This window comes from Zalophus californianus, chromosome 12 (genome assembly GCF_009762305.2).
Source record: "Zalophus californianus isolate mZalCal1 chromosome 12, mZalCal1.pri.v2, whole genome shotgun sequence".
Classification (NCBI taxonomy): domain Eukaryota; kingdom Metazoa; phylum Chordata; class Mammalia; order Carnivora; family Otariidae; genus Zalophus; species Zalophus californianus.
The window spans coordinates 85,080,630-85,097,432 of NC_045606.1; the positions used below are offsets into that span (position 1 = coordinate 85,080,630).

A 16,803-nucleotide genomic window follows, 5' to 3' on the forward strand; every position below is an offset into this window, starting at 1 on the left:
CTTGCTCCTATGGAAAATTCAGAAATACAGAGGTATAAAGAAAAAAACAAAAATAACCCATAATCTCTCCGCAACGAAAAACCAATGTTAACTTTGTATTTCTATTCATTCTCCTTTGCATATCATTACACAGATATGATTCTAGCTCTACATGTTAAATTTGCATGCTGAATTTTTCACTGAATATTATAATCATTTCCCATGTTATTAAAAGTTCTCAGTAATTAGACATCGTTTTAAATGACATTTTCCCTGGTTTTTGGCACATCTGGATCAATCTCTACAAATTTATGAAAATCCCAAGGGTCTAGAGAGATTTTTTTTTTCATCTCTAAGTATTTACGTTTTTTTGGGTTGATGAACAGAGCATCCTCAAACGCCAGGGCTCTACAGGGCCTGTGCATGATAACTACTGTACAGTACTTGATCTTCTGGAAAGTTCTCACATTAAGTTTTTATTTAAATTCCAGTTAGTTAACATACAGTGTACTATTAGTTTCCATACAACACCTGGTGCTCATCACAAGCGCATTCCTTAATCCCCACCACCTATTTAATCCACCCCCCCCCAACACCTACCTCCCTTCTGGTAACCATCAGTTTGTTCTCTACAGTTAAGAGTCTGTTTCTTGGTTTGCCTCTCTCTCTTTTTTTTCCCTTGCTCGTTTGCTTTGTTTCTTAAATTCCACATATGAGTGAAATCAAATGGTATTTGTCTTTCTCTGACTAATTTCACTTAGCATAATACTCTCTAGCTCTATCCATGTCGTTGCAAATGGGAAAGTTCTTGTATTTCTAATAGTTGATGACACAAGTGATCAGAAGATGCCACCCTGCAAAATGTAATAATTCAAAGCATATGCCTTTCTTATATACCACATCATTGTTACATACTCAAAGGACCACTAGTTTGCCACGGCTGCCATAACAGAATACCACAGACTAAGTGGGTTAAACAACAGAGATTTATTTTCTCATCATGTTGGAGGCTAGAAGTCCAAGATCAAAGTGTCAGCAGGTCTGGCTTCTCCTGAGTCCTCTCTCCTTGGCTTGCACATGGCTGCCCTCTTGTTATGTCTTTTCTCTCTGCATGCACAGCCCTGGAGTCTCTCTGTGCATCCAAATTTCCTCTTCTTATAAGGCTACTGGTCATATTGGATTAGCGCCCACCCTAAAGACCTCATTTTAATTTACTTACCTCTTTATGGACTTTCTACAGTATGTCTTCTTTTGTGAACAGCTTCTTTCACTTAGCATGTTTTCAAGGTTCATCCATGTCATACCAGGTATCAGTCAGTGTCTTGTTCTTTTCTATAGCTGAAAATAGTCCATTGAAGGGGCATGCCACATTTTGTGTATCCCTTCACTGGTTTATGGACATAGGTTGTCCACACTTTTTAGCCCTTTACAAATAAGGCTGCTGTAAACATTGATGTATAACTTCTTGTGTGGTGCTATGTTTTCATTTCTCTTGAGTTTATGCCTAGGAGTGGAACTGCTGAATAACCTGGTGACTTCATGTTTAGCATTTTGAGAAACGGCCAAACTGTTTTCCAAAGTGGCTGCATTATTTTACATGTGTACTAGCAATATGTAAGCAATACGTAACCAATTTCTCTATATCCTCACCAACACTTGTTATTGTCTGTTTTTATGAAAGTCATCTGTGTTGGTGTGAAGAGGTACCTCACTGTGGCTTTGATTGTATATTCCCTTAACGATTAATGATATTGAATATCATTTCTTATACATATTGGCAATTTGTAGATTTTTTAAATTTAATTTAATTTTATTGTTATTTGTAGATATTTTTTGGAGGAATATTTATTCAAATTCCTTGTCCATGTTTTAACTGGGTATTTGTCATTTTGTTACTGAGTAGTAGTAGTTTTTTTATACATTCTGGATACAAGTTACTTGTTAAATATATGATTTTCAAAGGTTTCCACACATTCCGTGGGTTCTCTCGTTAATTTTCTTGATGGTGCTCTGTGAAGCACTAAAATTTTTCATTTTAAAGTCTAATTTATCTACTGTTTTCTTTTGTTTTTTCTTTGTCTTTTCTTATCTTCTGCTTTTGGTGACATAGCTCAGAAACCATTGCCAAATCCAAGGTCATAAAGATTTACTTCTATGTTTTCCTCTATGAGTGTTATAGTTTTAACTCTTAGATTTAGGTCTAAGATCCATTTTGAGTTAATTTATTTGTATGGTGTGAGGTATAATCCAATTTCATTCTTTTGCATGTGGATACCCAGTTGATTCAGCACCATTTATTGAAAAAATTTTTCTTTCCATTGTTTTGGCACCCCTTATCAAAAAAATCAATTGACCATAAACATAAGGGTTTATTTCTGGACACTCAATTCTATCTCATTCATCTCTATGTGTATCTTTATGCCTTATGGCTTGATTATTATAGTTTTGTTGTAAGTTTTAAAATTAGGAAATGAGAATCTTTTGGGGCACCTGGGTGGCTCAGTCAGTTAAACGTCTGACTTTGGCTCAGGTCATGGTTCTGGGCTCGACCCCCACACATTGGGCTCCCTGCTCAGCAGGGAGTCTGTTTCTCCCTCTCCCACTGCCCTTCCCTCTGCTCGTGCTGTTTCTCGCTCTCTCTCTCAAATAAATAAATAAAATCTTTTATTTGAGAGAGAGAATGAGAGAGAGAGAGCATGGGGAGAAAGGGGAGAAATCAGAGGGAGAAACAGACTCCCTGCTGAGCAAGGAGCCCGATGTGGGACTCCATCTGGGACTCCAGGATCATGACCTGAGCCGAAGGCAGTCGCTTAACCAACTGAGCCACCCAGGCGCCCCAATAAATAAAATCTTAAAATAAAAAAAGAAATGAAAAAAAAAGGAAATGAGCATCTTTCAACTTTGTTCTTCCTGTTCAAGAATGTTTTGGCTATTCTGGGTTGCACTTCCATATGAATTGTAGGATCAGCTTGTCAAGGTCTGCCAAAAAAAAAAAAAAAGCTGGAATTTGGATAGGGATTGCATTGCATTTCATTGTCAGGTTGTTTATTGCTAGTGCATAGAAACACAATTGATTTTTGTATATTGATCTTGTATCTTGCTACATTTCAAAACTCATTTTATCTTATATTCTTAATCATGATGCTTTATTGCTTATTCTGTTCAAGGCACTGTGACCATACAAAATACAAAGATAAACAAGATATGGTCTCTGTCCTGAAGAATTTATAGCCTAATTCAAGAAGTAAGACATAATCCTTTTGAGTAAATAATAGCCTATTAGAGCAATGTAAAGGGAAGTACAGGACTGCCAAATGAACATTACAGATAATTAGAGCTCTAGCAAAGTTCAAGGGATGGAGAAATAATTCAAGGCTGGAGAGATCTGGAAAAAGTAGAGTAGGAAAGATTTGGAGGCTTACTCAGTCCCTCTCTTCCTCCCTCCTTTCTCCCCTTCTTCCTTTAATTTTCTTGCTCTTTTAAAATCCCATCTCTCTCCCACTCCAACTTCTTTAAAAACATTAATAGAAGGTAACTATGATTAGTTATCATCGTTTCTCAAACCTGGGTGATCATAAGAATCTCGTGACAACCCTACTAAAAACATAGATTCCAGGGTCTTACTTCAGAACCACTGCATATTATCAGAGGCTGGGGTATGGAAAACAGCATTAAAAATCTTATCAGGTGGGGGCACCTGGGTGGCTCAGTCAGTTAAGTATCCAACTCTTGATTTCAGCTCAGGTCATGATCTCAGGGTCGTGGGATTGAGCCCCACATTGGGCACCATGCTCAGTGTGGAGTCTGCTTGTCTTTCTCCCTCTGCTCCTCCCTGTGCTCGCTCACTTGCTCTCTCACTCTCTAAAAATAAATAAAATCTTAAAAAAATTTTTTTATCAGATGATTCTGATTTTCAGCCAAGTTTGAGAATCTCTAGGTAAGATTATGATAACAATATCCACGTGTGTACAATGCCCAGTTTCATGCTGTTGCACTTCTGTCAAAGATGTTCACAAATCCAGGAGGTCACTTACCTGAGTAAGAGAGTGTATAGGAATCTATGCAACAACTCCTCCATTAATGAGAAACATCTAAAGGTGTATACATTACTAAGAGAACGCAGTAGTTTCATCTGTATTTATGGGGATGGCTTATTCCCATAAACACTTTTATTTTCAGTATTTGAGAATCCTAAAAACCTCAAAATATCCTTCTGCTATGGATGACCTGAGTCACCAGTGGGATTTACATTCACTATCCAGATTTAATAAATTATAACAGCTTGCCATATTTGCTTAAGATTTTTTAAAAAAATATTTTATTTATTTACTTGAGATAGAGAAGGAGCACGCGCATGCATGTGTGACATGAGCAGACAGAGGGAGAGGGAGAAACAGACTCCTGATGAGCGGGGAGCCTGAGTTGGGCTCAATCCCAGGACCCTGGGATCATGACCTGAGCCAAAGTCAGATGCTTAACTGACTGAGCCACCCAGGCTCCCCTTGCTTAAGATTTTTTTTTTTAAATAATAAAAAAAAAATAGTTACAGAAGAAGACCTTTCCATCCCATCTCTCTCCAGATGTAACCAATCTCTGGGAGGTTGTGGGAATCCTTCCCCAGTGTTTTTATATTTTTACTACACAACATATATGTTTTGGGTGTTTAAACATGTATCTAAATAGCATACATATTTTTCTGGAACTTTTTTTCCAACCTCATGTTTCTGAAATTTATCCATGTGATACTTGTAGAGCCAGTCCATTCTTTATAATTTAGCAATATAGCAAAATATATAGTACTGCAATATAGTCCTGTTGTATACATATTTTAGGATCTACTGTGAATGAATATTTGTTTTGTCTAGTTTTTTCCTATTTCAAATCATGATGGAATTAATGTCTTTGCATATGCCTCCTTAGGTTCATTGCGAGAACTCTACTAGGGAATATATCTAGAATGGAAATTACTAAAGAATAGAATATGTAGATTCTCAACTTCACTAGATTGCTCTCAAGATTACTCTCCACAGTTGCTGAACTAATTTTTACTCTCATCAGGGATATGTGAGAATTTCTCTTTCCCATATTCTAACCGACCTTGTCAAGCTTTTTAAAAATACTCATATTGAGGCGCCGGGGTGGCTCAGTTGTTAAGCGTCTGCCTTCAGCTCAGGTCATGATCCCAGGGTCCTGGGATCGAGCCCCGCATTGGGCTCCCTGCTCAGCAGGAAGCCTATTTCTCCTCCCACTCCCCCTGCTTGTGTTCCCTCTCTTACTGTGTCTCTTTCTGTCAAATAAATAAATATTTTTAAAAAATAAATAAAAATAAAAAATAAAAATACACATATCTGGGCCTTATTTTCAGATTCTGGCAGGGTAGCTCTGCAGTGTAGTTTGAAACAGGCCACAGGTGACACTGAAACATAAATATCACCAAGATCCTCTGCTCCATGTATGTATGTCTGTATGCACAGTGTAATATACTGATATGTGAACTGGCACAGTGAGACCACTTTAGTGCTTTGTTGGTAACACCTGTGTTGCTACATTTATATCCTTGAGGAGAGGGTAGAGAAGTTCTGCTCTCCAAAATACTTTACATTTTTTTTTAAAGATTTTATTTATTTATTTGAGAGAGAGAGAATGAGAGATAGAGAGCACGAGAGGGAAGAGGGTCAGAGGGAGAAGCAGACTCCCTGTGAGCAGGGAGCCCGATGTGGGACTCGATCCTGGGACTCCAGGATCATGACCTGAGCCGAAGGCAGTCGCTCAACCAACTGAGCCACCCAGGCGCCCCAAAATACATTTTGAATTATGTCAGGGTATGTGATTTTCCAGTCCACAGGATAGTACTTAATCTAAAGTCCCTCCTTTGCCGGTGGCGGTGGGGGTTACTTTGTAGAAGTCGTCCTGCCCCTTACTAGGTATACGGCTGGGGGTCATTGCCAGGGTGTTCATACATGCCATTGCTTAGGGCAGGGTGCGTGTCAGCAACGTCTGCCGGCCCGCTGAGTGGTGTCACTGTGAGGAGCATTTGTGGCTTTTTCAAAGCCCTGAGGAATCTGAGAAGCAAGTGAGGGAATGATGCATGAAAACAAAAGGCAGTGGAAAGAGTGACCAGTCAGTAGGCTCCAGCAGGCTGGAACGCTCCGTCCTTGTTATTACTGCTTCATGAAAATGCCACCAGCATCCTGGCAAGGTCTGGAAGGTAGAGGCTTCTTGAGAAAACAAAGACAAGTGATGTGTCCTTTGAGGCTGGAATCTGATCTCCCAGCTTCCCTACTTTCCAGTGGGAGCTACAGGGTGAGGATGGGAAATCCTCTGTCCCTTGGTGGGTTTAGGCTGGTCTTTTCCCTGTCTCTTGGCTGCCTTCCCTGAGTGGAAGCAGCCAGTTCTGGTCTCAGAGGCCTAGCAGGGTTGGCCTGGGAGGGAAGTTGGGCGGTGCCCCAGACTCAGCTGTTCCTCAAGAAGTGATGTGAAGGTCACCACCCTAGGGGAAGGAAAAGGGCTTCAGCCATATTTCCCATTCAAAGAAGTGCCTCCTCGTGTTGGGCAATGAGACCAGGGGATGCTCTCATTCCTTGCCTGCTTTCTTCTGAGCTATTCATGTGCTGGTACCACACACTCGCAGGATAGCCTGCCTCGGTTTTCAGAGATGAAGTAGAAGCTGCGGAAATGTAAGAGAGTTCATTAAGTTCATGGGGTGGCTATTTGGACTGGTCATTATTGGACTTGTCAGAAATCAACCTCTGCTTTCCCTCCGGATAATCTCCTTTCTTTGTCATACGAAGTACCTAGATGCAAAATAGGGAAGTACTCAGCATTCTCTTCCTTTCTAAAAAAGTAGCTATGGGGATAATGAATAAAAATAGGTCTTTGTGAATACAATGGGGCTGAGCTGAGGGTGTGGTTTGCTTGGCAACAGCTCAGGCAAAGTTATTTTTCTCTTGGTCCCTGATTGCTCCTGACATTGCCTCTGCCTGATGAAGTCCTAAAAGACCAGCTTGAATGTGACTTTTTTTGGTGAAACTCCCATCAATAGAGTTAATCATTCCCTTCTTTCTGGTTCCATAGCATTTTCTTCTTATAAAAAACATTCATCAAATTGTGACAATTACTCACTTGGGATCATGCCTCATTCTTTGTGTGTGTGTGTGTCTGTTTTCCCAGCATTTAGGGACTGTACTTTAACATAATAATCCTTTGATAAATATCTATTAGATGAACCAAAGTTTCTGAGAAAACACCAATACCGAGCTCTTATATTTTCTTAATTATCCTCTGTCTTTTCTAAATTAGGGTGAAACTCCTTAAGTTTCAGCTCCACATAGAATGAAGGGCATGCTAAAACTGGATGCAAATTTTTTTTTTTTCCCTGAAGAATTGCTCCAGCAGGAATGGGTGTTTCAGATATATCATTCAGTTTCAGGTATAGAAATTGTTTCTGGGAAACACTGCCATTATTATCTCTGAAAGGCAAGCCAGTGGAAATTTTTATTTTCCATTTACAGATGGACAAATGGAGGCTTTCTTTCTCATTTACCAATTACAGAACATCCACTCTGTTCAAAAGTACTGTGCTAGGATTTTCACAGGATAGAAACATGTCCAAGACGAGGTTTTTGTTCTAAAGAATGTCATAATCTGGTTAGGATGAAAATCTATTTGTATGCAAGAGTAACAATAAACTCGGTAACATTTAATTTAAATCATATGAGTGGTCCAAAAAGAAATATCAAAGGGAATAGAGAAAGGGAGGCAAAATAATTTCCAGCCAAGGTGATCAGGGATATCATTGCCGTCAACGTAGTACTTGAGATGAATACATTTTGTGCTAGTTATTCTCCATTTAGCCCCTCTATTAGTCCCTGATGACTGCCATAACAAATTACCACAGACTGGGTGGCTTAAAACAACAGAATTTTCTTTTCTCACAGTTCTGGAAGCTAGGAGACAAAAATCAAGGTTTTGGCAAGGCTCCGCTCCTTCCCTAGGCTCCAGGGCAGAGTCTGTCCTTCAACATTTCCAGCTTCTGATGGCTCCAGGCTTTCCTTGGCTTGTGGCCACGTCACGCCAATTTCTGATCCTGTGGTCACATTGCTACCTCCTCTTCTTTCTCAAAACTTCCACTACTTCTCTTTTATTAGGTTATACATGATTGCATCTAGGGCCCACCCAAGTAACTCAGGATAAGCTCCTCCTCTCAGGATCCTAAATTGAGTAACATCTTGTGCCATATAATATAATATTCTCGGGGTCTGGGGATCAGCATGTGAATGTATTTTTAGAAGGGGGCCATAGTCAGCCCATGACAGCTCCCTATCCTTCTCTGCCCTGCTCTGTGCCCCATAAAGCTGCTACCATGATGATATGATCTGGACTCCACAGTGCACTGGCTTAATGTTGGGTTTGGCCAATGGGAGGCATCAGCAAGTATGGGAGTGGGGAGGGAAGGGGTTGAGGGGTTGCGTTATTTCTTCTCGTTTCCTCCCTGCTTTAGCACCATGGTCTGGCAGCAGCCACGCCCCTTCATAGCTATAACCTCCTTCTGGACTCCTATAACATTATTTGCCTCCCTTGTCTCTTGAGCCCTGAGTTTCCACTCCTGCAGTCCTTAGGTGCCTCAATATTCCTCTTAAGTGCCCCAAACCCTACTTACATCCTTGCAAGTAGTGTCTTCATCAAATTATTTTCAAAACCCCAGCTGAGCATACCTTCAGTTTCCTGCCATGATCTTGCCGGATATAGATATGGAGAGGTGACAATTTAATTTCCAGAACAGACAGACTCAGGTTGCTTCCATCTAAGTTTAAGTAATGACCAGTGGGAACTGAAAGGTGATTCAGCACACAATACGGCCACAGCAGCTGGTCTATCTCTTGGCCTCTTCCACACTAAATATCTGCTGCCCTGCACTCTAATTATTTATGACTGGGACTCTCTGCTTCTGTTGCCCTTGCTACTAAGTACTTTCTATTCTTTTCTCTATCTCACAGCTTCTAGTGCATCATGGTTTCTGAGGCCACATGACTTCAGTTTTCTTCCTTTCCTCTGTGTATCTTTTAGCTTCTGCCCATTGCTAACTAGTGACTCCCTCTCTGTATTTCATATTCAACTCCCCCAAAGAACCTGACTGGGTTGGCGGCTCACCACCAAGAACAGACTGTTGGGCAGAGCTTTCTTGGCAAGCTACCACATCGGCATAGGCTTATTGCCCCAGGTTAGGTATCTGCTCCTGGAACAAATGGTTTTGTTTGGAATGGCAGAATAAGTTGATAAATAATTTGGTTTCCTGTCTATTAGAAACCCCGAGGGGGTTATAGATGTGGCAGATAGTCTGATGCTTTCAGGCAGTTATCAAAATCCAGAGGAATTTCTGTTGTCCAGTTTAGGATTAAGGCTAGTTTTGAGCTATTTGTTCAGAGTCTTTTTATTGCCAAGGATTCTTTTAAATATTTTTATTTACATCCAGATAAACTGTACCTTTTTGGAGGTAATATACGAATTTTATCAGTTATAGTGATAATACTGAAATTTATTATCAGCTATGATTAACTTCCAGAATACACTCTTGGCCTCTTGGCTTTGGGCCAAGAGAATTTAGGACGTGGTGGTTCCATTTAGAGAAATGGAGCCTGAAAATCTTAGCCTATGTTTTACAGAAAATAGAACTCAAACCCAGAATTAACGCTCATGTTTTATTTAGGAGCTACAATCCCAGGGCAGTAAGAGTGAGAGAAAAAGGGAAGGGAGACAGAGAAAGATGGGAAGCGATGCAAGATGATGCCCGAACAATCTGCAGAGACAGTAGGTATGCCGGCATGTCCGTGTGGAATACCTCCAGATGCTATATGGTGAAACCATGCTCAGGTGAGTGCTTGGGAGGGAGAAAGGAAAAGGAATCCATCTTTGTGGTTCCCTCCCATTTAACCACAGATCAAGATTCACCACACCAGGAGTTACTTTCCTCACACTTTTAGGTTATGTAATATGGTCCCATTGTTAGTCTCTCAGCAAGCCACATGCTCTCTAGTATGGCCTTTAATCCTGGTTGGGGGTAGAGAGAGAAGCCAGAAATTCATGGTGTGAAGCTGGTGAGCCTGGTCACTTGGTGGCAGTCAAGGTGCGGATGAGGCCGGGAAAGTGGCAAGTAAGTCCAGCCTTAGGTTGCGGGCCTACCTGGGCCCAAGGAAAGCAGGTCAGCTGCAGCAGTGGCAGAGACAGAGTAAGCAAGGAAATGATGACAAGAGAAACTGATGAGGCACATTAAGACGTGTCCGGTATACTCAACATTAGAAGGAAGGATATGGCTGAAACTTGCAGGTATGTCCAAAAGGCAGTTGGAAATTTGGAACTGGAACTACTTCCAGAAAGACTGTGTTTTGAGAGTTACAGAAGGAATATCCATAGAGAATTATATTCCCAGACAGCATAGAATAAAGGAGGAACATGGGTTTGGAGACAGGCAGAGCTGTGCTACATTGCAGCTGTGTATGATCTTGGGCAATTTTTTAAAAATTTTATTCATTTATTTGAGAGAAAGAGAGAGCAAGAGTGGGTGGGGGAGGGGCAGAGGAAGAGGGAGGGAGAAGCAGACTCCCCACTGAGCAGGGAGCCTGACAGGGATCATGACCTAAGATAAAAGCAGATGCTTAACCGACTGAGCCACCCAGGCACCCTGATATTGGGCAATTTAACTTTATCTCTTAAAGCCTTAGTTTCTTTATCCATAACATGGGGATGATGATACTATATTGTTCATGCTTCTGAAGCATTTGGCACAATGCTTGGCATACAGTACATGCTAAATAAACTGGCAATTATGATCATTAATATCATTCCTGGATGACTGTAACCTTCCCAGGTTTCTCTTCTCCAGACTGACTCTGTCAGTACTGGTCCTAAGTGCTCCTGGAGCAAGGTGGGTGGCTCACGCCTCAGTCCTTTAATTCCTCTCAAGGGCAGCTGCCTCTGGATCACTCCAACACTTGAAGTCATGGAGACCCAGTGAAGGTGGATGGCCCCCTACAGGGTGCTGACATATTAAGCCCCAAGAAAGCAGCACCACTAACCCATCATTTTTGGTGGGAGACAGGACATATCTTAAATAGTCCATTTGCCTCTATACATTTTTTTCTCCCTTCGAAGTAGGAAAATGAAGTTTTTCGGTCAAAACTTTGCCTTGGTGCCCCCAAGAAAGCACAGCCAAATACATAAGTGTTGCTAGGTCCTTACAAGAAGTTCTTGTAAGACTTTAGAACAGAAGACATTCCTCTTTATACAAATGGTATTTGATGGGATATCATCTCTGGATTACACGTATCAAGTTTTTTTTCCCAGAAGTTGAAATTCTTTTGAATTTGCACAAGCATATGAAATGCCAGATACTTTAAATACTTAAAGCATGTAAATGATTTGGAAATTTCTGGAACAACAGAAGCAAACACCTATCACTCTTCTCTTCAAAACCCCTATCACTCAGAACAAAAACCCAAATCCTTATCAATGGCCTCTGATGACCTATGGGAACTGGTCTCCCGCTACCGGACCCCATCTCTTACTGCTAGGAGGCAATATGGCATCCTCTGGTGCCACAAAGCCCCTAGAGCCTCTAGAGACAGCCCCAGCTCTGTCATTTGACAGTTACATTTGGGGGTGGTTTGTTAACCTTCTTGTGCTTCAGTTTTATCATCTGGAAAAAGAGAACAACAGTATCCACTTCACATAGTTGTTGGGAGGATTAGTTAATATTTTTAAGTGCTTAAAATACTGCCACTAGCAAGGACTAGCTAAGTGTTTGTTAGATAAATAAAACACTTCCCCTCCTTCACGCACTCCAGCTACACAGCCTCCTCGCTGTGCCTCCAGCAGGCCAAGCGCGCTCCTGCCCAAGGGTCTTTGTATTTGCTATTCTCCCAGATGGCCACCTGACCACTTTGCTCACCTCCTTTAGGTCTCTGCTCAAAAATATCACCTTTTAAATGATGACAAGCCTATTTCAAATTGCAGTGCCCTCCTGTATACCTCTACATTGTTTCTTTTTCTTATTAGCACTTACCTACTTCTAATGCTGTATAAAATTTGCAGATTTAGGGGCGCCTGGGTGGCGGTTGGGCGTCTGCCTTCGGCTCAGTCATAATCCCAGGGTCCTGGGATTGAGCCCTACATCGGGCTCCCTGCTCGGCAGGAAGCCTGCTTCTCCCTCTCCCACTCCCCCTGCTTGTGTTCCCTCTCTCGCTGTGTCTCTCTCTGTCAAATAAATAAATAAATAAATTTTTTAAAAAGATTTTATTTATTTATTTGAGAGAGAGAGAATGAGAGATAGAGAGCACGAGAGGGAAAAGGGTCAGAGGGAGAAGCAGACTCCCTGCTGAGCAGGGAGCCCAATGAGGGACTCGATCCCGGGACTCCAGGATCATGACCTGAGCCGAAGGCAGTCGCTTAACCAACTGAGCCACCCAGGCGCCCTAAATAAATAAAATCTTTAAAAAAATATAATAAAATTTGCAGATTTATTTGTTTTTTACCTATCTCCCCCAACTAAAAGGTAAATAAGGGCAGGGATATTGGGGTTTTCCTGTTACTCTCTCAGGAATTTCTGAAAGTTGCCTTTCAGTATCTGAACTTATACTTACTTGTAGGTCTGTAAGTTCAACGCTTAGGAGAATAAATGTAGCTGGGTTTTATTGTTGCTGGTTTTTTATCATTATGGCATTGCCATTACTGATTGTGTGGTTTTGTTTTTTTGTTTTTTTAAAGAGAAAGGGAGAGAACGCTTGAGTGGTAGGGGGGTAAAGAGAGAGAGAGAGAGAGAGAGAGAGAGAGAGAGAGAGAGAGAGAGGAAATCTTAACCAGGCTTCATGCCCAGGGGACCCTGAGATCATGACCTGAGCTAAAATCAAGAGTTGGATGCTTAAGTGACTGAGCCACCCAGGAGCCCCAGGAATATTTGTTTTATTCTTTGATGTATCCCAAGTGCCTAGAACATTGCATGGGACTTGGTAGTTGCTCAATACTATTTGTGGGATGAATGAATACACTGTTTTCAGATGAACAAATTGAGTCTATTGTAAAGACTGATTTGTAAACGAGCTTCCTAATATGCCTGTAAAATGTAGAAGATCTCCCCAAAAGTTGTTCTCTTAAGTTGAATAGGTATGATCTCCTTCCCACAATATTGTTTAAGAAATGGATTAGGAAACTTTTTTCCCCAAAGATATTTAAAGGTGAATTTTAGCTAACACTTAGGTTGAGCTATCTCTAATTCCTAGGGAGCATACTCTAAATTAATGAAATTGATCGACTCCTAATTAATTGCTAGTGGGCTCTGTGGCACTGTCATTTATTCAACATGACCTAGAAGTTATCAGGATATGGAAAGAGAGAACTAATCGACACCCACTCTAGGTCAGGTAAGCAGCCAGGCTCAGAGCTGAGAGGCAAGTATCCTCATCGCTATAGTACAGATAAACAAACCTACGCCTACAGAGACCCTCGATCACATACCTGATAGGTGAAAAAGCCAGGATTCAAACCACCAGTTTACAAAATCCATTACTCTTTCCAGTATCTCACTTTAAACCTCTGATTTCTCATTTGTAATACATAGTAACATTACTTAGAAACAGACTTATTATGACATTTCAAATAACATATGTAAAACAGTATACTTGATAAATGACAGGGTTTTTTTAATTTTTTTTTTTTAATGGCTGTACTTTAGGAACGATGATGAGACTTTTCCCATGGGGAACAATCACATAGCCTCCCCCAGGGAGAAAATATAAGCCCTGACTTATGGGGACATCAGAAGTTGGTCCTATGGGATAGATTAGTGGGAGTAGTCACATTACATATTAATAAGAAGAATTTTAAGTTCAATAAATGCTTAAATACTTGTACTTTTTTCATTAAGAGTTGACTTTAGGGACTTTCGCTAGTCAAATTTGAGACAATCTGATCACCAAAATTTTGTTTGTATGGTTGTATAAAAATGATGGTTGTATACAAAGAAAAAGCCACACATTCAAAGTGACTAAAAGTGGGGGAGGAGAGAAGAGATGGGGGAGGAAATAGGAAAACAAAACCTTCTTCTTTACAGAAGAATGCCAGCTAATAAATGTTGAAGAAATGATGAGGTTTAAGAAAAACACTGTTATGCAATCCCCAATGTAATAAACTCATTCAATCAAAGACTACGTGGATGGATAAAACCTTTGGGTGAAGGGTTGATGGGTGTTATGGGTTGAGCTGTGTTTCCCCAGAAAAGTATGTTGAAGTCCTACCCCCAGGACCCTAGAACGTGATCTTATTTGGAAATAGGATCATTGCAGATGTAATTTGTTAAGATGAGCTCATCCTGGAATAGGATGGGACTCTAATCCAGTATGACTGGTGTCCTTCCAAGAAGATGGTCACGTGAAGACACAGAGACACAGGGAGGATGCCATGTGAATATGGAAGCTGAATTGAAGCGTGGCAGTTGCAAGCCCAGGAAGGTCTGGGGCTACCAGACGCTAGAGGAGGCAGGGAAGAATTCTCTCCTAAAAGTTTCAGAGGGAGTTCTGCCGACACATTGTTTTAATACTTCTTGCATTCAGAACTATGAGACATTACATTTCTGTTGTTTTAGCCACCGGATTTGTGGGTACTTTGTTACAACCCTAGGAAACTAAAACAATGGCAGTGTACCAAAGCATCACCCCACATGTCCAAAGGGTGGATACTTGATCAAGTATCACAACTTAACATCACTAATAGTGGGACAACCTGACATCATATTCCTTCTGATATGATGCTGTAAGAGGCACATGATGTCACTTTGATAGACTGATTGCAATAGGCCCAGATTCTTTCCCTTCCTATCCACATCCCTTGCAATGTGACCTTGCAGCAACTCCCATCAAGAGGTAGAGTTTATTTCTCTACCACTTGAATACAGGCTGGCTTTGTTATCTTTGTCGGCTAATATAATGCAGTTAAAGTGACAGAGTGCCAGTTCTAAGCCTAGGCCTTGATAGATGTTACATACTTCCACTTTCTTTCGGACCCTACCTCTTCCATGAGAATAGGCCCGGGCTAGCCTGCTAAGCATGAGAGATGAATGGAGCTGAGCCCAATCACCCCAATTGACCTGGGATCCTAGACCAGCCAGCCCCCAGTCAACCTGCCAAATGACTACAGATCCATTAATGAGTCCAGCCAAAATCAGCTGAGCCCAGCCCAGATCAGCAGAACTACCTAGTCAATGGTAGAATGGTCCTGAGTGTGGGGGTGGGTTGGTATGCAGTAATAGCTAATCGTTACAATGATCTATGTACTATTCTTGCCAAATATGTTCAAATGGAAACTAATCATGAAAAAAATCAGAAAATCCTGAAGTGTGGAACATTCTGTATCCCAACGAGCTTGGGCATTACAAGTCTGTGTCATGAAAAACGACAACAAAAAAGTGAGGAGACTGTTCTAGATAGACTAGAACAACGTTTTTCAATCTCAACACTGACATTTTGGGTCAGCTAATCTTTGTTGTGGGGGGTTGTCTGTGTATTGTAGGATACTTAGCAGGCATCCATTGTCTCTATTCGCTAGATGCGAGTAGCACCCCCAGTTATGACAATGAAAAGCTGAATGTTCACCTTGGGGCCCTGGACTAGAGACAAAATCAAATGCAATGTATGAACCTTGTTAATATCTTAGATCCAAAAAAAAAAAAAAGATGGCCATAAAAGATATTTAGGACAATTACAGAAATTTAAATGTGGAATTAAAGATATCAAGTATCATTAATTTTCCTAGGTCTGAAAATGGCATTGCAGTTATATAGGAGGATGCCTTTATTCTTAGGAGGTGTAAGCTGAATTATTTGAGCGACACATCATAAAGTATTCAATTTACTTTCAAATACTTCAATGCATAAAAATGTGTATTTATAGAAAGACACAACAGAGATGACAAAATGTTAACAATTGATGAATCTAGGTGAAGAATATAAGGGCATTCATTGTATCATTCTTTTGACCTTTGTGGGTTTGAAAATTTTAGAAAATAAAGAGTTGGGAGTAAAAAAAGTTAACCTCATCTCCATTTCCTGACTCAACTAATTTAATGTGCTACAAAGAGTAGGCTTCTTCTAAATGAATCTGGGTGCTCATTCTGCATTGCTTGGACAATGAGCTAGCTCAAACTAGGTATGGAGGGGTTGGAGGCTAAGGAAAGGGGCTTCTCTCAGCCTGAGGAACTGTCCCCAGGCTCCGCTTCCCATGGGACCACTGGCTTCACTTGTGTAATATCCCATGGCCCCAAAAGTCTAGATGTTGGGCAGCTCATGTGTTTCCCAGACAACTCTGGTAAATAGCTGGCACTAAAGTCCAGGCTGCCTGATGCCAAGACAGTGTGATTCTTCCTTTCACTGATAAGGCTTACTCTCACACTTACTGGTTCTATATAAAAAAGAGATCAAAAGAGAGGAAGAGTTCCCTTCCCTGGAACACAAACCATTCTGTGGGGCCAGCAGGTCAGCCAGGGACAATAAGAGAATCCTCCCTTCTCCTAATGACTTTGACTTTGTAAGTTTCCTCTTTTCATAGTAAAACCTAATTTTTTAACCTGTACTATATGACATCATGGAATTCAAGTCAAACCCTGGTGCATTAAAGTGGCAACTGTAGCCAATCTCAAGTAGTGGGTCCCTAAGTTATCCACAACTTCTGTCTGACTTGGCTACAGATCAAAGGTTCCTATGACCTCCCACCCTTTGGATTCGATTATTTGCTAAAACAGCTCACAGAACTCAGGGAAACAATTATGTTTATATTTTTTCTT

At 40.9% G+C, this 16,803-nt stretch overlaps 1 protein-coding gene across 2 annotated transcripts in view; it reads left to right on the forward strand.

The window, feature by feature from the left end:
- Positions 1-16,803, forward strand: part of MKLN1 (muskelin 1) — a 321,865-nt gene that overhangs the window by 120,383 nt on the left and 184,679 nt on the right. Inside the window, exon 1 of one of the 2 annotated variants that reach the window (XM_027574045.2) lies at positions 9,827-9,849. The exons of the other annotated variant lie outside the window; for it this stretch is intronic. Within the exon in view, the coding sequence (XP_027429846.1) occupies positions 9,842-9,849 (8 nt within the window). The 5' untranslated portion in view covers positions 9,827-9,841. Of the gene's footprint in view, positions 1-9,826; positions 9,850-16,803 lie in introns of those variants that run through there. 2 annotated transcript variants of the gene reach the window in all.